The sequence below is a fragment of the Heteronotia binoei genome, chromosome 10 (genome assembly GCF_032191835.1).
Source record: "Heteronotia binoei isolate CCM8104 ecotype False Entrance Well chromosome 10, APGP_CSIRO_Hbin_v1, whole genome shotgun sequence".
NCBI classification, from domain to species: domain Eukaryota; kingdom Metazoa; phylum Chordata; class Lepidosauria; order Squamata; family Gekkonidae; genus Heteronotia; species Heteronotia binoei.
The window spans coordinates 85,204,599-85,225,486 of record NC_083232.1 but is presented as its reverse complement, the minus strand read 5'-3'; the positions used below and the strand labels follow the sequence as shown (position 1 = coordinate 85,225,486).

The 20,888-nt window shown below is 44.6% G+C and overlaps 1 protein-coding gene across 1 annotated transcript in view; it reads left to right on the top strand.

Annotated features, from left to right (window-relative positions):
- Positions 1 to 18,408, top strand: part of EGFR (epidermal growth factor receptor) — a 232,306-nt gene extending 213,898 nt beyond the window's left edge. Inside the window, exons 24-28 of the mRNA XM_060247751.1 lie at positions 3,099 to 3,196; positions 6,962 to 7,129; positions 8,831 to 8,881; positions 10,334 to 10,436; positions 11,465 to 18,408. Coding sequence (XP_060103734.1) covers positions 3,099 to 3,196; positions 6,962 to 7,129; positions 8,831 to 8,881; positions 10,334 to 10,436; positions 11,465 to 11,820 — 776 coding nt within the window. The 3' untranslated portion in view covers positions 11,821 to 18,408. The remainder of the gene's footprint in view (positions 1 to 3,098; positions 3,197 to 6,961; positions 7,130 to 8,830; positions 8,882 to 10,333; positions 10,437 to 11,464) is intronic.
- The last annotated feature ends 2,480 nt before the right edge of the window (positions 18,409 to 20,888 follow it).

Below are 20,888 nucleotides of genomic sequence, written 5' to 3'. Positions count from 1 at the left end.
TTGTCTGATTCTCATTTTTTTGTACATTGGACTTAAATGTAATAGAGGCAAGGGTGGAATTCTAGCAGGAGCTCCTTCCCATATTAGGCCACACAACCCTGATGTAGCCAATCCTCCAAAAGCTTACTAAAAGAAGCCCTGTAAGCTCTTGGAGGATTGGCTGTATCGGGGTGTGTGGCCTAATATGCAAAGGAGCTCCTGCTAGAATTCCACCCCTGAATAGAAGAGACCTGTAGAAGAGCTATTCAAACACAACTTAAAACAATTAGCAGGGTTAAACTGGGAATTTTATTTACACATAAACTGATCTGCACCATTACGTACATCTTAAAGCACAGGTTGCATTGAGCTTGCAAAGCAAGCTTCCTAACAGGGCAAACCCACTCCAGCTCAGGACAGGGTCCGGAAGCTTCTGGACCCTATCCATCACTGCCCGCATGCCAGTGCGTAGAGGGGATGGGAGAGCACAGGGCTCTTTGTCTAGCAGGAGCTCATCTACATATTAGGCCATGCCCCCTGATGTAGCCAATTCTCCAAGAGCTTAGAGGGTTCTTAGTACAGGGCCTACTGCAAGCTCCAGGACTGGCTACATCAGGGAGGTGTGGCCTAATGTGCAAAGGAGCTCCTGCTAGAAAAAGAGCCCTGGGAGAGCATACCCCAATGCACAGCTGTGAAGCCTTAAAGCTGATCATATGCTTCCCTGACCCCCAAAAGGCCCCCAACCAGGCCACCCGGACTGCCAAGTCTCTAAGTAGCCCACTTGAGGAACCCCCCCCCCCATCACTGATATCTCAGGGTGCTCACTAGCTTGAAACTCATTAGTCCATCACAGAAGAAGAAGAATTGCAGATTTATACTCCGCCCTTCTCTCTGAATCAGAGACTCAGAGTGGCTCACAATCTCCTTTATCTTCCTCCCCCACAACAGACACCCTGTGAGGTGGGTGGGGCCGAGAGGGTTCTCACAGCACCTGCTCTTTCAAGGACAACCTCTGCCAGAGCTATGGCTGACCCAAGGCCATTCCAGCAGGTGCAAGTGGAGGAGTGGGGAATCAAACCCGGTTCTCCCAGATAAGAGTCCACGCACTTAACCACCACACCAAACCACGCACTTATCAAGAGGGAATTGGATATACTGTGGCTAATAGCCACTAATGGACCTCTGCTCCATATTTTGTCAGTCCTAAGGGAAATCAACCTGAATTAACTGGAAGGTCAGATGCTGAAGCTCAAATACTTTGGCCACCAAATGAGAAGGGAGCACTCACTGGTGAAGATCCTGATGCTGGGTAAGACAAGGCAAAAGAAGAAGGGGACGGCAAAAGATGAGATGGCTGGACAGCATTACTGATGTAACAAACACGAATTTGAGCAGACTTCAGAGGATGGTGGAAGGAGGGCCTGGCGTGACTTTGTCCATGGGGTCGCAAAGAGTCAGACTTGACTGTGTGACTGAACAACAACAACAACATACATACAAAATATATATATTTTGGGCACTGTGTGACACAGAGTGCTGGACTGGATGGGCCATTGGCCTGATCCAACATGGCTTCTCTTATGTTCTTCTGTTCTCACTTAACCACGGCACCAAAACAGCACAATAAAACAAAAAATAGAGACTAATAATATTTATAAACTTCTTTGAATCCGGGCCCACTTCCGTAAAAGGTGACTTTACATTCCTCCTCTGTTTGAAAAGATGCCCTGACTTGGACATCCCAGGCTAGCCTGATCTTGTCAGATCTCAGAAGTTAAGCAGGGTCAGCCCTGGCTAGTAGTTGGATGGGAGACCTCCAGGGAAGTCCAGGGTCTCCGTCCAGAGGCAGGCGATGGCAAACCACCACTTCTCTTTGTCTCGGGCTTTGAAATCCCTACAGGGTTCCCGTAAATCGACTGCGACTTGGGAGCACTTCCCGCCACCTCCGTCTGAAAAGATATTCCCAAATCTCCCGCTAGATGGCACAAGAATACTTTGTTCAGGATTTTAGATCCGTTTGCTCAAGAGACCATCAATAAATGCCATGCTGGTTTTTGGAGATCTCTGTCATGGTTAATATTTTTGACAGGGCTAGAGCCTGAAAGATCAAGCATCAAAAGTCTAAATTCTTTTACAGAAGTCACTAAGTTGTATTGTTTAACATGGGACAGGATAGGCTAGCTTTTCTCCAAGTGGAGCATCCTTTCCTCTCTAGCCGTGTCTCGTCTTTAGCTTAATTGAGGCAGATTTTATGAGTTAATAGAGTAATATGGGAGCTATTTCTACATAACGCTCCCAGGGGTCATTTTGTAGAAAAATAGGTGGTGGAGCTCATTAGCACATGCCACCCCCCCCACACCAGTCAAAAGCAACCCGACGCAAGAAAGGAGAGCCCCAGGTGAGCGAGGCCTGCTTGGACTGGCTAGAGATCCAACCAGCCAGGCAGGCCTTGCTCACCTGGGGCTCTCCTTGGCCACCCTCCCCCCACAGTCAAAAGGCCAGCAAATCACCCGCTGCCCAAAATCACATCAGAAGTAGAGAAAGGGTGGCACAGGCTTCTCCAGGGGTTAATGAGTGCTGCTGGGGGTGTGGCAAAGCTCCTAGTGGCTGGCTGGACACCTGCTCTTCTAATCCAGGGATTGTTATGCAGCTGCACCTACTATTCAATGGACAAGGTAGGTGGGGAGGAGGAGGGGGGCCGTCAGAAAGGTTTAGGAGCTGCGCTCGTGTGAGTTCCTGCTGAATTCAAGACTCTTTTCTAGTAATACTGGATTAGTAAACGAAGTTGCCTCATATTGACTCTGATTTCAATCTGTGAAACTGGATCAAAGGCAGGCTTCAGATTCAGTGGGAGCTCACAGGAGTGCAGCTCCTGAACCTTTCTGAAAGTTCCACCTCCTCCTTCCCATTGGATAGTAGGTGCAGCTGCATAACAATCCTTGGATGAGGCTCTGCGGTTTAATTCCATGTAGCATTTAAAGCTCAGTTTTATACCAGTTTGAATTTATTTTTGTTCCTTACAGTCATGCTAGAAGGTTTGCTTGTTTGGCTAGATGTGCTTGGAGATAGACAAGCAAGCTCATTCTCTTCATTCTTCTTTCCCATGTTGCCTCCTTCAGGCTGGATGATCGATGCAGAGAGTCGTCCCAAATTTCGCGAACTGATAGCAGAATTCTCCAAAATGGCTCGGGATCCCCAGCGCTATCTGGTTATACAGGTACTGCTCATTAACCATTTCCTGTTTTATCCCCCCCACCCCCCAAGGAGAGCAATGGCTTGGGATTAGGTTAGAAAGAAAACAAAATGGCAGAGTGTTGTTTGTAGTGCATTCTGCATCCTGAAGCTACAGTCTCATACAGCCACCTGCGTAGCAGGAGAAAGAGGGGAGGTGCATGTGGCTCTGCAAGAACCACCAAGATCTCTATAGTCTTTACCATAGAGCGTTCAGAGTTTCCTAGAGTTTCACCTGGAAGTGGCATCGTGTCCTGGTTCAACACAATCCCTCCCAAGACAGAAGTCTTGGGTGTGTGCTCGATGCAAGGAGCTCCTGGTCCTCAGGGAACGAGTTCGTACCCTTGAGGCGGAGGTGACTGACCTGGAGAAGCAGAGACAGTCAGTTAGGCACTCGGAGAAGACCCTTGGGGACGTATTAGATGAGCCCCACTCTGAACGTGGCAGCCCCGTTGCTGCAAGAGAACATGAGGTTCGAGAGGGAACAGGGCACCGTGCTGAGAATAAGGGGAATGCGCCCTCAGAAGGGACCTCTTTTTCAGTTGGTGAGCGGGTATCCTTTCGCACCCAGGAACCATCCCTGGGCAGGGAGAGAGGGGGGGTCTTGGTAGTTAGTGATTCGATCCTTAGGCAAGTAGACAGCTAGGTGGCAAAACCACGTACTGACTGTATGGTGACTTGCCTGCTTGGTGCGAAGGTAGCGGACATTACACATGTTGTAGATAGATAGTGCTGGGGAGGAGTGCTTTGGAGAGTGTTTGCCTGTTCCAGAACCACTAATTTTGGAAGGGGAGTTGAAAGACCTGAGCCAGATTGAGGTGACGAGAGGTCCTACAACTGATTGACGATTTAAAAACTAATAAGTCACCAGGTCCGGATGGCATACATCCGCGAGTTCTGAAAGAACTCAAAGTTGAACTTGTGGATCTCCTGACAAAAATATGTAATCTTTCATTGAAATCTGCCTCCGTTCCTGAGGACTGGAAAGTAGCAAATGTCACTCCCATCTTTAAAAAGGGTTCCAGAGGAGATCTGGGAAATTACAGGCCAGTCAGTCTGACTTCAATACCAGGAAAGTTGGTAGAAACCATTATCAAGGACAGAATGAGTAGGCACATTGATGAACACAAGTTATTGGGGAAGACTCAGCATGGGTTCTGTAAGGGAAGATCTTGCCTTACTAACCTGTTACATTTCTTTGAGGGGGTGAACAAACATGTGGACAAAGGGGAACCAATAGATGTTGTTTACCTTGACTTCCAGAAAGCTTTTGATAAAATTCCTCATCAAAGGCTCGTTAGTAAGCTCGAGAGTCATGGAGTAAAAGGACAGGTCCTCTTATAGATCAAAAACTGGTGAATTAATAGGAAGCAGAGAGTGAGTATAAATGGGCAGTCTTCGCAGTGGAGGACGGTAAGCAGTGGGGTGCCGCAGGGCTTAGTACTGGGTCCCATGCTCTTTAACTTGTTCATTAATGATTTGGAGTTGGGAGTGAGCAGTGAAGTGGCCAAGTTTGCAGATGACACTAAATTGTTCAGGTTGCTGAGAACCAGAGAGAATTGTGAGGCACTCCAAAGGGATCTGTTGAGGCTGGGTGAGTGGGCGTCAACGTGGCAGATGAGGTTCAATGTGGCCAAGTGCAAAGTAATGCACATTGGGGCCAAGAATCCCAGCTACAAATACAAGTTGATGGGGTGTGAACTGGTAGAGACTGACCAAGAGAGAGATCTTGGGGTCGTGGTAGATAACTCACTGAAAATGTCAAGACAGTGTGCGATTGCAATAAAAAATGGCCAACGCCATGCTGGGAATTATTAGGAAGGGAACTGAAAACAAATCAGCCAGTATCATAATGCCCCTGTATAAATCGATGGTGCGGTCTCATTTGGAATACTGTGTACAGTTCTGGTCACCGCACCTCAAAAAGGATATTATAGCATTGGAAAAAGTGCAGAAAAGGGCAACTAGAATGATTAAAGGTTTGGACCACTTTCCCTGTGAAGAAAGGTTAAAACGCTTGGGGCTCTTTAGCTTGGAGAAATATCGACTGCAGGGTGACATGATAGAGGTTTACAAGATTACGCATGGGATGGAGAAAGTAGAGAAAGAAGTACTTTTCTTCCTTTCTCACAATACAAGAACTCGTGGGCATTCAATGAAATTGCTGAGCAGTCAGGTTAAAATGGATAAAGGAAGTACTTCTTCACCCAAAGGGTGATTAACATGTGGAATTCACTGCCACAGGAGGTCGTGGCGTCTACAAGCACAGCCAGCTTTAAGAGGGGATTGGATAAAAATATGGAGCAGAGGTCCATCAGTGGCTATTAGCCATAGTATGTATATATATATATATGTGTGTGTGTGTGTGTGTGTATACACACACACTGTGTCACACGGTGGCCAATATATGTATGTGTGTATACACACACATATATTGGCCACCGTGTGACACAGAGTGTCGGACTGGATGGACCATTGACCTGATCCAACATGGCTTCTCTTATGTTCTCCCCACACATACACATACACTTTCTCTGGCCACATCGTTGGATAAGTGTGCCCTGAGTCACCCAGCCAATCAGTGGTTCAGGACACACTTGAGTTGGCCCCACCCACCTAGGGCTCAGAAAGGCTTTTGCACCGGCCCTGGGCATAGTCACAGTCAGGGCTTTTTTTGAGCAGAAACACACAGGAACGCAGTTCCAGCTGGTTAGGTGTCAGGGGGTGTGGCCTACTATGCAAATGAGCTATTGCCAGGCTTTTTCTACTAAAACGCCGTATGCCGAAACAATGGTGATGTCAGGGGGTGTGGTCTAATATGCAAATGAGTTCCTGCTGGGCTTTTGCTACAAAAAAAGACCTGGTCACAGTAAAACATTCCTGTCTAAAAATACAAGTGTAGATGTCTCCAGTTTTTAACTAAACATCATTTTGTAATCCTGTAACACTGATTATGACCATGGATCTAATCCAAAAGTCTGATCAGGGATCACAAGTCAGCTGTGGCCTAAATATTAGTTTCATCGGACTCTGTTGACCCTACAAGCTTGTAATAAACAAGCTTTTGGTCAGCGGTTACATAATGGGAGAACTGAAACATATGCCAACCTTCAGGGTTTCTTTTTTCCTTATGGTCTATATGCAGGGCTTTTTTTGTAGCAGGAACTCCTTTGCCTATTAGGCCACGCACAGCTGATGTAGCCAATCCTCCAAGAGCTTACAGGACTCTTAGTACAGGGCTTACTGTAAACTCCAGGAGAATTGGTTACATCAGGGGTGTGTGGCTTAATATGCAAAGGAGTTCCTGCTACAAAAAAAGCCCCGTAACACCTGACTACCTGTTCTCCATAATTGGAATGCCCCTGCAACTAGCCAAGCCCTTATGGATTGGGTAGCAAAATTCATTTTTATCTGGAGTTTGACATTAACTTTCACCTAAATGGAAATTTGATGTGAAATTGGAGCTCTGGGGCTAAAGAAAATCGTCAAAGGGATTTCCAGGAAAACAGAAAGATTAAAAAAAAAAACACCAGTGAAATTTTCTTTGGGGGCCCAGCACATCTCTGACCCCAGCCCTCTAGTCTGGAGTATCAGGTACCTCTCAGAAGACAAAAATCAGCTATTTCTGATCTGAATCCACATTTAAAGCTCATGTTTGTAGGACCGGATCTTGGATATAATCTGATCTAGCTGTGTAGCGAATGGTGCATCTTGAAATTTGAAATTCTCATTTTGACTTCCCTTTGGACAGGGTGACGAAAGAATGCACTTACCCAGCCCAACAGAGTCGAAAATTTACCGTTCCATCATGGACGAGGAGGACATGGAGGACATTGTGGATGCAGACGAATATCTCATTCCACATCAGGGATTTTTCAGCAGCCCATCAAATTCTCGAACACCACTCTTAAATTCGATGGTATGGACTATTTCTCAAAATCTTCCATAATGAAAGTGCTGTGATAATCAGCCACAGCAAAAAATGATAAAGTTTTAGAATGATAAAATTGGAAGGGACCTCCAGGGTTGTCTAGTCCAGCCCCCCTGCACAATGCAGGAAACTCACAAATCTCTTCCCCATCCACCCTGCTCCATACCCAGAACATGCCCCCCCCCCAAAAAAATCCTCCAGGATCCCTGGCCAAACTGACCTGGAAGAAAATGGCTGCCTGAAGCCAAAGTGGTGATCACCATTTCCCTGGGCACATAAGAAAGGGCTACAAGAACTAAGCACTTCCTGCTCTCCCTCTCATGATCTGTCTAAGTTCACAGAATCAGCATTGCTGTCAGATGGCCATCTAGCCTCTGTTTGAAAACCTCTAAAGAAGGAGAGCCCACCACCTTGCAAGGAAGCCTGTTCCACTGCGGAACTGCTCAGTCAGGAAGTTCTTTCTAATGTTTAATCAAAAACTCTTCTGATTTAATTTCAACCTGTTGGTTCTGGTCCCACCTTCTATGGTACCATCCTCTGTATGACAGCCCTTCAAGAAGATGGTGATCATATCACCTCTCAGTCATCTCCTCTCTAGGCTAAAGATATCCAGCTCCTTCAACCTTTCTTCATAGGACTTGGTCTTCAAACCCCTCATTGCCCTCCTCTGGACATGTTCCAGCTTGTCTGTACCCTTCTTAAATTGTGGTGCCCAAAACTGAACGCAGTACTCTAGGTGAGGTCTAACCGAGTTCTGAGGTCTGCTGCACAACATCTTGCGGTCCCTGGTCCTAAGGACGTCCAACTGGCTTCAGTGAGGGTCAGAGACTTTTAGGTCTGGGCCCCTACCTGGTGGAATGAGCTCCCCCTAGAGATCCGGGCCCTGTGGGACCTATCGAGGTTTTGTAGGGGCTGCAAGATGGAGCTCTTCTGCTAGGCTTTTAACTGATCCGATGGGCATCCTTTTGAAACTTACTGCTTCCCCCATCATCTCACCATCATGGTGATCGTGTTGTGCCAATAGTTTTGCCACCTGTGTCTGAGATATTATATTGCCTTCGTTTTTATGCTATCTATTTTATGATGTATTGCCTTCAATTTTATATTATCTGTTTTATGATGTAAATTTTAATCTTCATATGTTTTGAAATTTGCTACTGTAAGTTGCCTTGAGCTCACTTGTGGGATAGGGCGGGATATAAATCCATAAATTAAATTAAAAATTAAATTAAATCAGAGCAGAGCAGAGTAAACCAATACCATCACTTTGTGTGATTTGGACACTGTACTTCTGTTGATTCAGCCCAAAATCACATTGGTCTTTTTAGCTACCACATCACACTGCTGTCTCATGCTCAGTGTATGGTCCACTAAGACCCCTAGATCCTTTTCACACATACTACTATCAAGACAAATCTCCCCCATTCTATAATGATGCTTTGGATTTTTCCTAAATGCAGAACTTTACATTTAACCTCGTTAAAATTCATTTTATTTGCTTTAGCCCAGTTGGATGATATCAAAAGACTTTTCCAAAGAACTATCCTGCAGCGCAAGCTTATCCCACCAATAAATTATAAAGATTTCACTGCATTCCAAATGTTTAGGATCTAGTACCCTTAAGTAATCTGATATTTTTTTTCTATTAATACAAAGCAATAACCAAATAATTCTCCTCTTTGATATTAGAGTTCTACCAGCAATAATTCTACAGTGATCACCTGCATAGATAGAAATGGGGTAAGTGTGGGAGAAGCACAAACAGCTGGGTTGGGGGGACAGTTTTATGATTTCTTTCCATTAGTGAGGTTTTTTTTAAATAATATTTTTTTAAAAAAAACTATCACTGAGCAAGCCATCTAATTTGTGTTTTGTATCGGCTACTGTCTAGCCACCTCGCGATTCGGGGATTCAGGGGTCTGCCCTGCAATGGGTGGTCTCTTTTTTCCAAGGTCGGGGACAAAGGGTGGTGTTACATCTGGTGTACCACAAGGGGCGGTTCTGTCCCCGATGTTGTTTAACGTCTACATGTGCCCCCTTGCCCAGATTGTCAGGAGACATGGGCTTGGGATGCCATCAATATGCAGATGACAACCAGCTCTATCTATTGATGGGTGGCCGACCCAGCTGCGCCCTGGACGACTTGGACCTGGCACTGCAAGCCGTGTCATCTTGGCTCAGAATGAGTCGACCGAATCTGAATCTGACAGAGGTTCTCTATCAGAGTTGCGATGATCCGGGAAGGGCGATACCTTTGCCGGCTTTTGATGGAGTGCCACTAATACTGGCCCCGAAGGTCGAGAGTCTGAGAGTGCTCCTGGAGTCCTCTCTAACTATGGAGGCCCAGGTAGCAGCCACTACCAAGTCCGCCTTTTTTCATCAGTAGCGAGTACGGCAGTTGGCCCCTTTTTTGAAACACCGCGACTTAGCAATGGTGATCCATGCTATGGTCACCTCAGGAATAGACTACTGTAATGCTCTCTACATGGGGCTGCCCTTGACTCTGAACTGCAGCATGGTTGTTAATAGGGCTCCCTCAGTGGGAGCACATTCAACTGGTGCTGAAAGAGCTGCACTGGCTGTCTATTGTGATCTGAGTCCATTTCAAAGTGCTGGTATTGACCTTTAAAGTCCTATATGGTCAAGGACCTGTCTTTCTACAGGACTTCCTTTCCCCATATGTTCTCCAGAGAGCACTGCATTCGTGAGCACAAAATCTGCTATCCATCCCCAGACCAAAGAAGGCCACGCTGAGCTCTACATGGGCCAGGGCCTTCTCAGTGGCAGCACCAATGATGCGGAAAGCTCTCCCAGAGGCTGTAAGGGCCCTGCAGAATCTCTGCCAATTCCGCAGGGCCTGCAAAACTGAACTTTTCTGACTGGCCTACAATATCTAAATGGGAGAGGGCTGCCATTTTCATGCTGCTGAGCAATACCAGTTGTGAGAAATTAGGACCATCAGAAGGACCACTAGCAGAAAAACAGAAGAAACTATGACATCAATATAATTTAGACTGCCGAAGAAACTTGAAATGGTTGTTTTAAAACGATTGTTAGCCACCCTGAGTCCACTTGCAGAGAGGGCGGGATAGAACTCTTAAGGTAAACAAATAAAATAAATAAATAAGGAGTGGCCGTGGTTTGCTATCCAGAATTACATGCTGTGCAACGTTTGCTGTTTCTCTTTTGCAGGGATACCCAGTGAGGGAAGACAGTTTCATCCAGAGATACAGTTCAGATCCAACGGGGGTCTACCTGGATGACAGCTTGGACGATGGCTTCTTGCCCGCACCAGGTGAGAGGACGCATATATGTAAAAACCTGTGAACCTTTGTCTATTCTCTGACGGGCAAATCTAGTCCTAGGAACAACACCCCCATTGACTTCTCCCCTTCCTTATGTGAAGGTTCCCAGCAAAACAACCAGCATGGTTTTTAGCTGGGTAATCCATCCGCCTTCTTCAGTCAGAATTCCTAAATGGATCCATGTTTTCCTTCTACTGGCAATCAGTAAATATGAAGAGTGACAGACTTCTTCATCAACAGATTATAAAATGCTGTGGGCCAACACTTAGGGTCATGTCTAATAAGATGTTGGATCTAGCCAGCTTTTTTGCTCCACCTCCTCCAGCTCTGCTCTCTGCTACAGCTTGCCCCCCTCCCCAGGTGTCTGGGTCCACGGTGGCAGGTTGTAAAGGGAAAAGGGATGGTGATATATGTCAGGGAAATGTTGTCTATGAAATAAAAGGAAGAAACGACATATTTCCCTGACAATATACTAAGGACAGATTATTTCATTTATTTGTTTGTTTGTTTAGATTTTTATCCCGCTCTCTCCGTAGGCCAAGTAGGCACTGGCCTATGGGCCCCCATGCCCTTAGGGGCCCCAGGTTGGCTCCCCCCCACCCCGGTTTTCCCCCTGGTTGCAGCCCTCCCAGCCTGCACATGCAGCCAGCAGCTGAGCTGCTCTGCCCAATTTGCCTGGTGCGGCTGCTGCTGGCATCATTGCTAAGTTTGCCTCTCTCTGCCTCTCCCCTGCAGCTTTGTCAAAGGGGCTTTTGAGAAGGCTGCAGTGGAGTCCGTGGGCAGTGGGGTGGGTTCTCAGACTCTGAGATAATTTGTGAGGGGGCCCCTAAGATTTCGACTGCCTAGGGGCCTCCGCAGGTTTTCATCCGGCGCTGAATATGCTTTATATATCTTTGTGTTTTATTTTTTTCATCGATCGTTTTAATAAATATTAATTTAAAAAAAAAAACCCTTCAGGTTGTGTTTTTAACAATATTCCTGTTTCTCCCTGCCCTGTCTTGCTTTGAAACCATTTCAGAATACCTGAATGAGCTTGAGACCAAAAAGCCGTCTGCTTCCATGGTGCAGAATCCAGTCTACAACAGCGTCACCCTCCCTGCTGATTCAAAAGTGGAGCCAAACCATCAGAGTTCCCGCAGCACAGCGCTGGACAACCCGGAGTATCTCAACACGAGCCTGTCTCCTTTGGCTAACGGGGTTTTCGACAGCTCCCCCTTCTGGGACCAAATAAATCTGGACAATCCAGATTACCAGCAAGACTTCTTGCCCAGGGAGACCAAAACAAACGGCCTCTCTAAAGTCCCTGCGGCTGAAAATCCAGAATACCTGAGGGTGGCACCACCCAAAAGCGAATATATCGAAGCTTCGGCGTGACCACTGAGAGAGGCTTCTCTTTGCCCCACTAACAAGCCGGGGACACTGGCAACCATGCTGGTTGCTGTAGAAACAAGCTATGGACAGATAAAGGAGTGATCACAGCCATACCTCTAGGCACACTTCTCCTTCCAGTTGTTGTGTGCTCACTTCACCCAGCTTGCTTAAGACTTCTCTGGCTTCTGCCTGTATGAGAAACAACATCAAATGAGCAAGAAGTCCATTCCTATCTTTCTTAGCAAGCTATATAGGGTCAGACTTCTATATGGACATGAAAGGCTGTGATCAGTATCCACTTATGCCCCTTTGATGCTGTGTATTTTTTTTTAAAATGTTAGTTTTCAAGAGCTTTTATGAAATCAAGACGTCTGGAGGATGAACTGTTGGCTGCCGTTCAAATGGCACGTGGGGTGGTGGTGGTTTTGTTTCGTTTTAAATAGAGACGATATTTTTTTCCAAGTCTCTCGGGCAACCCTCACCCAGCTCATGAGGGTAAAGAAGAGCTCATTCCCGTGCGGTTGCCTGACTCTTTAAACACCAGCTTCACTTGGTATTTTGTGGTACAAAAGAAAGAGATTCTTCACGTGGGGGTTCTGTTCAAACTGTTTCTGAAAAACTGAATTGTTGGGGGCAGAATTGGACTCTTCCTGGTCCATTGGACAGAAGGGCTTGCCCTGGAGCATTCACCACCGAGACCACTATTCCGGGGAACCCGGAACTCCAGAAGCTTCCGCCATTGCTCAGAGAAGCTCATAAAGGACTCACTAGACTTGTCTGTAAAATGGTCACTGTTGGTTGCAAACGGCTTTTCTTTTGCTTTTATTTTTCTGGTTCCACTGTTTTTCTCTGGAGTCAGGAATGATGAGTTTCAAAAAATGACCTTTAGAAAGCTGTAAGCAAAAAAAAATTTTTCTTTAAAAAAAGAAATATCAATACTCTCTGCCATTTGGCACATTTAAAAGAAAATGAATTTAAACATTTAGGACATGCCAGGGCTGCAGTTTGTCTGAAGTGACTATGCTGGCATAGCTGTTCTTACAAACACACACACACACACACACACACCAACCTTCTAAGATGTTCTGTACAAATTCTGTACACACGAATGTTCTTTGATATCTCCCATTTACCTTAGTGGGGTTCATACTGGAGCACACCCCCATTGATTGTATGCTTCGGTACATAATTCACCAGGCAAAGGGAAGGGGAGAATGCAGAAAGAAGTAACCACCAAGGAGAAACACTTAGGATGCTGTCATCCCAAAATCCACTCCCGAGATTAGAACTGTCCATGCTAGTAAATGATGGAATAATCACCAATAAGTGCACACCACTCATATAAGTAGAGGTGGGTTTCAGGAACCAGTTTCCTGTATTTTAATGCTGAATGTAAGATGCTCCCATTCTGATCCAGCATCTGTGCAAACTTGTTAGGTGGATATGTGGATTGAATGCCAGCTGCCGCCAGGCAGTCTGAAAAAGCACAAGCAGAACAATTGTTAAAATCTCTTCCCATAACCCCCCTGGGAAGCATTTCCTTGGAGAGCCCAGCTGCTCTGGAATCATGGCCCCTGGCCCCCAAACCCCTCATGACATCAGAATAAAAAAAAACCTTGGCTGTAAAGACCAACAAGTAGGTGAATGAAATGTCAAGTTTGCCTCCAGGCATCTGGTCTGTCAAGAAAGGCGGGATAATTTGTATGGTCCACAGTGGCTTTTCTGTTGTCTTGAAATGGAGGAAGAGCTGGAAAAGTCACCGGAATCTTGGGTTAGCCCATGGAGAGGTTCAAGCCCCTAGCTTGACAGCCATGATGAGATGGGGGTGAGTTAGCATTACTGTAACGATGCTTCTGCCCATTGCTGGTGACCCTCACCCTGTTTTTTCTGCAAAGGCAGTTAACTCGGTTCCTCTAAAACTTAGCAGAAATAAAAGTCGTCGTAGTAAGTCAGCTTAACTTTCTCACTTTCCTCCCTTCTCATCTGTCTCCGGCCACTTAATACCCACCATGCTGCAATTAATTGACTTGATATTTCAGTTGATTACATTCACACATGAATGTTAACATCCATGTGAAGCCACTACGAGTCTTTTTTTTTTTAATTGCACTTTTATTGAGAAGTTGCTACTTACATTCCATCATAAGTAAACACCGTTCAGAAGCAATGTCAAAATCATGTAAGGGACAATGAGATAGTAACGGGTGTTTATATAAAAGGCATCTGTGGTAATCCCTGCTTAGGAATGCGTCTCTTGCACATTTTGTGAACGTCTCAGATAAATTCTAGCACCTCGCCTTTATTGGGTGACAAATTCAGTACCTAAAAATTACTCGATGTGTGATGTAATTTTTGTTAGGTGCCTGGTTCTTGGGTTGCTGTCCCCAAACCAAACGAAAATCTGAGACGCGTTATCGATCACACAGGCCTCTCTGCAGTGCGCGCTCTCTGATTTCAGAGCCTGGCTCCCTCATGATTCAGTCAGCTATTTGCCATGCCAGCATCTCTTACCTCCCAGAAACTAGAGGGACACCAAAGCAAAAATCTAACGGACGTGTCAGCCTCTCCTATATGCGTGTGGACTTTGGCTACAGCTGTATGTGAAGCAGAAACACAGCAGCACCTCCTAAAGTAACGTCAGAAAAGATCTGGGCCTCTTTTTTTTCTCAGTTGAGGTGAAAACATGAAAAATTGTACTATCCCCTGTGGTATTTACAACACCCTGGTGATGAACATCCTTGGAAAAGCAGGCTTGTAAAGAGGCCTCCAGAAGCCCAGGTCAAAAATCGCTGCCTGGTGGCAACAGAGAAATTTCAGCCAGAAATTGGATAATATGCACAGAGGGAGAAGTTTCTCTTCAAGGAAGCTTGCTTCTACACAGAGGTTGGGCCATCAGAAGCACGTGCATCCGGCACACAGCTTCGCTGTGCTAAACTCCTCTGACAATAATGAGCACTTTACATGTATTATCACATCTGAGTCTTCCTCGTGGATTTCCTGCTGTGTCTTGCAAGCAGCCACAGTTTTCCCTGATTATGTGCCAGTGTGAGAGCACATCAGTGTGGCAAGTAGTTGTGGTTGTGTGTGTTTGCAAAAGGGGTCTGCTGTATCACCACTGTGGGAGGGGGGAGAGTCATAGTCTGCATAGGAGTCCCATATTAATTCCTGCTCCAGAAGCTCTTGTATAGAAATGCAGTGACTTCTAAAAAACAGCCCAGGATTTAGGACTTTCTTTCTTTCTTTCTTTCTTTCTTTCTTTCTTTCTTTCTTTCTTTCTTTCTTTCTTTCTTTCTTTCTTTCTTTCTTTCTTTCTTTCTTTCTTTCCTTTCTCTTCTCTATCTTTTTTTTTTTTTTTGCATTTCCTGAGACACATTTTGGATTGGTGGGGGGGGATAACACAAGTTGCGGGCAATAACACATAAACTGTACCTACCTCTTCAATACAGCCATTGTGAACATTGCTCTACCCTTTCTGAGATTTATATTTCTCTGTGAGAAATTATTGTAGCTGGGGCAAAGTAAGAAATTGTCTTCTTTTTTTCTGTTTGCATCTCCTTGTCCTTAATAAACGGGTGGTAAAAATATTGTGAGCTATATGGAATTCCACTGCCAAATCTAACTTTTTAAAGATAATGTGATTTTATAATTATCCTAAATCACCATTCTGTGATTTTCCCCCCTCCGTTGAAACCCCACACATTTCTTGCATTTGCTCAATAACCTTCTTTCTATTCCTTTTACTTTAGTATTTGACTTTTAGAAGTCTTTTTAGAAAAATATTAATATATATATATATATATATATATATATATATATATATATATATATATATATATATATATATATATATATATTTAAGACACACTTTAATTATCTTTTTACATATGGATATTAGGACCAAAGAGATTTTTTTGTTTTAAAATCATTAATTAAAAAAAATTAACATTTTCTTAGGTTCTCATTATTAAACTTTTTAAAAACTCAACTGTGGATTGGCATAGATCCCTTACTTAAAATCAAACGCTGCTTTGGACCATCAGTCGTATGAGCATAACTAGAGCTCATTAAACAAGCCTTTCCCCATTGTGGAAGCGCTTGGGCAGTAACGTTCACCATTCAGCTCTCACCAGCCTTGTCTCCAGAAGACCAGGGAGACACTGTGCTCTCACTGCGAGGCCCATCGATTTATCCATGCGCCTATTCTCCTTATTTAAATGGCGTCAGGGCTGCCCGAGTGAAAAACTCTTTTCCTAGCGGCATCACATCCTTTATCTGCTTTGAATTCTGTGTTCTTTGCATGGGAAGTTGAGGGGGATAATTTAATTCTCAAATACTCTAGGTGGGATTCTCCACTGGTAGCAGAGGCAGAAAGTGCTGTCAAGTGATAGCTGACAGGGCAACACCTGTAAAGTTTTCAAGGCAAGAAATGAACATAGGTGATTTGTCTTAGCCTGCCTCTGCTTAGCGACCTGGGTTTCCTTGGTCGTCTCCCGTCCACATACAAGCTGGGGGCAACATACTCAGCTTCCAAGACTTAACTAGCCTGAGCCATCTCCCACTAGAACAATGACAATTCTCCCTTCCATTCACACAAAAGTCAGTACAAATTGGATTGTGAGGAGAAGGGCTCATTTTGTAGCAAGAGCTCTTTTGCATATTAGGCCCCACCCCCCTGATGTAGCCAGTCCTCCTTGTACTAAGAGCCCTGTAAGCTCTTGGAGGATTGGCTGCATTAGGGGGGGTGTGGCCAAATATGCAAAGGAGCTACAAATTGAGCTCTGGTGAGGACTATGCCAATTGAAGACAGACAGTGTTATACAGCATGTGTTAGGGGGAGAAAGCAGAGCTCCACTTAGAATTGGTAGAGGCAAGCAGGGGTTTCTTTGTAGCAAAGTAGGCCCTGATGTAGCCAATCCTACAAGAGCTTACAGGGCTGTTAGTACAGGGCCTAATGTAAGCTCCAGGAGGATTGGCTACATCAGGGTGTGTGGCCTACCATGCGAGGAGTCCCTGCTGCAAAAAAGCCCTGGAGGCAAGGCCCAAGAGGGTTTCATAATCAAGCCTCCATGCCAGTTAGAACTATGCTGAAGCAGGGAATGGTGGATCTGGCCCCTTCTGTCTTCCATTCTGTGGGACCAGCACAACAAAGGGAGCAAGGCTCTTTTTTCAAAGGACACGCAGAGATTGGTACTCTCCAACATTTCAAAGTAAAATGGGGATCTGCTGTTTTGGGGCTTCCTTGGATGTTGTAAAGTAGAGTCACAATGTCAGGATGAAATCATCTTCCACTAAGTTGTGTGGTTTTGTTGTGGCAGGAATTGACGCTCACGTGACTCAAAAGAATTCAGTGCGTGGCTGCACTTTGGCTTGGAAATGGTCCTGAAAATGGTCAAATGTCACGGTCTGTGTCCTTTCTTTGCAGAAAGATTGCAATCTGGACCGGGGGAAGGACTGTTTATTGACACATCATCCACACATGTTGAAATGAAACCAGTGCTTTGCACATCCTTGTTAATTGTGTGTATGTGTGTGCTGTCAAGTCACACCTGACGTACATGGCCCTGTAGGGTTTTCAAGGCAAGAGACATTCAGAGGGGGTCTGCCATGGCCTACCTCCATGTCACAAGCCTGGTATTCCTTGGAGGTCTCCCATTCAAATACTAACCAGGGTCCCCCCTGCTTAGCTTCCAAGATCATCGGGGTCAGGGCATCCTTGGTAACACCAGCTGAGAAATCAGGAAGAATCTAATTTTTATCCTGCTCCGTTCAATGAGAGGTTTAGAACTGATTTAACATGAACGATGTCAGGCCAAATGGGAGTGGATCTAATGTGGAGTATCTTGTGTCAGGGAGCAGCACTCCATAGTGTACCAGAATGCTCACTTTGGTCCTCTTGTGCCATCTAGGAGATGTGGAACCCCATCCAGGTCCGCCAGAGCTGAACTTGGTGTCCTGGCACATAAAAAAACTGTGGAAATAATATTCTTTAAAAAGTTCTGTGAAGTGGTACTTAAGTGTTGCATAGAGGATTTAGTGTAGGCCGTATAAACCGCTGGGTAGCATTATTTTTACCGTTCCCAAGCCCCCATTCCTGTGCAAACCGTGTTGAAATAAATAGAGATTACGCAGGGAACCAACTGCTTGTCTCTACGCGCAGCTTTGTGTAAATGTGTTTGCCTATGAAAGCACAATTATGTACAAACGATAAATGCCATTTTTTTTTACTGTTGAATTGTTTTTAGCATTGATAAGTCAACATTTTGTATATCAAGTGATGGAAACTAAGATGTTTATAATTCTCTTCCATTGGTTTTTAAAAAATTTTTATAAGAATAAGTGATGTAACATAGCATATGATGTTTGATGGAAGATGGAGATTTAGAATCGCTTGTAAGATGTAAGATTGGCAGAGCACAGATTAAAAAAAATCGGGGGGGGGGGGATGTGTCACTAAAAATTTAACCAGAAATTTGGAGAATTCGGACTGCATGCCTAAATAGACACTCCCCCCTCCCGAACTTCCTTCCAAGTCACAGTAATTAGAATGGGAATAATCTCAATTATTACTAATAAAGCACTTTTTCAACTTTTGAAGGTCTTTACTCCTCTCCTTCGCTCCAGAGTGGGTCAGTATCCACTTGGCAAAGTGTGACACAATCATAATTATCAATCCTAAGCAAGTCTACTCAGACGTAAGTCCCATTTTATTCCATGGGTTATGCTCCCAGGCAAGCGTTCTTGGGATTTTTGCCTCAGACATCCTATCTCAGTATTGTGACTGTTGGTAAAGGGAGGGGAGAAAATACCAAAATCTGAGATCAGCTGGAGTGAGACAATGCAGGCTTCTGAATTTAAAGCACAAAATAAGGTACGACCACTTGATGTGATTGTCAGGGAAACTGAGAGCTTATCTAGACTACGGACTTGCATTGTTCTTAAATCACTTTGTCTCCCCACAAAATTGTCTAATTAGATGGCTCAGTAATCCTCCCCCCCCCCCCCCCCGCAACAATAGAAAGCCCTGTTCTCTGTCCCACATAGCACTACAAATTGTGGGGAGCAGGGGTAGAATTCTAGCAGGAGCTCCTTTGCATATTATGCCACGCACCCCTGACGACGCCAATCTTACAAGAGTTTACAAGGCTCTTTTTTGTAAGCTCTTGGAGGATTGACTACATCAGGAGGGCATGGCCTAATATGCAAAGGAGTTCCTGCTTCAATTCCACCTCTGGTGGTGAGAAAGGATCTGTATTGCATCTGTCTAAATATGAAGAGGAGGCATGTCTTCTTGAGGAGCTGTTCCTTATTAATTTGGAGGGCAATAAGACAATATCTGCAGATGCATCAGAAATGTTGAGAACATTAGTGAAAGCAATCTTTTACTCTGGGAAGAGGAAGGGGAAGTTGAGACATGAAAAGAAACGGCTAGTCTAGATAAGTTTCTGCCATTGTGGAATCTTTTTCAAATCCTTTCAGAGGTTAAATTTTGTACAAAAGAGAAATTGCTATTTAAAAAAAAAATTCCTGTTAGGCCTTCCTTTCTAAACTGGAGGCAGCATAAGCGACCAAGATCCTTCTTAATACAATAGTCAGCGTCGTCTCTTAGACTTTATGTCCTTGTCGAATGCAATGACTATACAGCGTTATTGAAGCATGGTGGTTTCGTTTTAATAAAACCTGAGAAATCAATCTCCTTCAACCTCTCAGTTATTTTCTATTCAGGCCAACCTGAGAATGAAACTGTTAGAGGATTGCGTCCGCTGGTGGACTTCCTGATGGCACCTGGGTTTTGGCCACTGTGTGATGCAGAGTGTCAAACAGGATAGGCCATGGGCCTGACCCAGCATGGCTTCTCTCATATTCCTTTTCACTACTGATTTGTCTGACGTTGTCAATAGTGCAGACTATTGAAAACACACAGAGAGGTCACTCTAGATTGCAAAATGGAAACAACCCACAGGGTTATAGTGACCACAATTACTAAAATTTCATGCACTGTAATTCCAAATTTATAGGTGAAATGCAAAAGCACACATACCTTAAGTTATGGAACACTCTCAAAATTGTCTTAACACACTAGAAGTTCACAATACAAAGTAGAGCCCCGTTGTCACAGGAGGTCGACTTCATATCCTGCTTCGAAGTTCCTTCCAGCAAGGTACGCTCAGTCTTTTTTCACAGAGATTACTCCATTAATTTCAAGCACAATCCAAATAAAAAACAACTTCAGATTCTTCCTCCTTCCGTTATTCTAACAAATTCTTCATATAGTACATTTACAGCCGACATCAAAGTCTTATCTCTTTACTAATAGGCAACTGCTCAAAAAACGGCTCAAGGCGAAAACGGCTGTAAATGTCTCTCTCTCTCGGCTTGACTTCGCGAACGAAGATTTAAGAAGGGTGCAGTAGTCCACGTCTGCTGCAGGCTCGCTGGTGGGGCTGTATATGTACTATATGAAGAATTTGTTAGAATAATGGAAGGAGGAAGAATGGCTGCTTTGTTAAGAATTCTGAAGCTTTGCTCTCTTGAAAGATGTATACTGGTTCTTTGAAGCTTGTAGAAGCTCTTATGTGAAACGGAATTTAGTACAACCCTGTTGCATTTTGTGTGTGCCTTCCTGCACAGGGTCACTTTATTCAAAATCCATGAAGACGTCTTGGAGCTTTGGACTCCTTTGAAGAATTAATATTGCCATAACCTGGACATTACCTGGATTTCATCATTGGATATATTGGCGTTGATTCTTATATTGTGATTAGGTTCACCTTCCATTAATATTTTGTGCTTTATTTCTAAAACATTTACTGGTTTGTACTTTTTTGAGGCTGGTTCTTCGCGGAGGTATTTCTTCTTCTCCATTGATCCGCGTTTTTCTGTTTGGTTACCATAATCTCCAGGTGGGGGCAGGGGATCCCTTGGTTTGGAGACCCTTCCCCCTGCTTCAGGGTCATCAGAAAGCAGGGGGAGAGGGAAATGTCTGCTGGGCACTCCATTATTCCCGATGAAGATCGATTCCCTAGGGTATAATAGAGAATTGATCCGCGGGTATCTGGGGCTCCGGAGAGGCT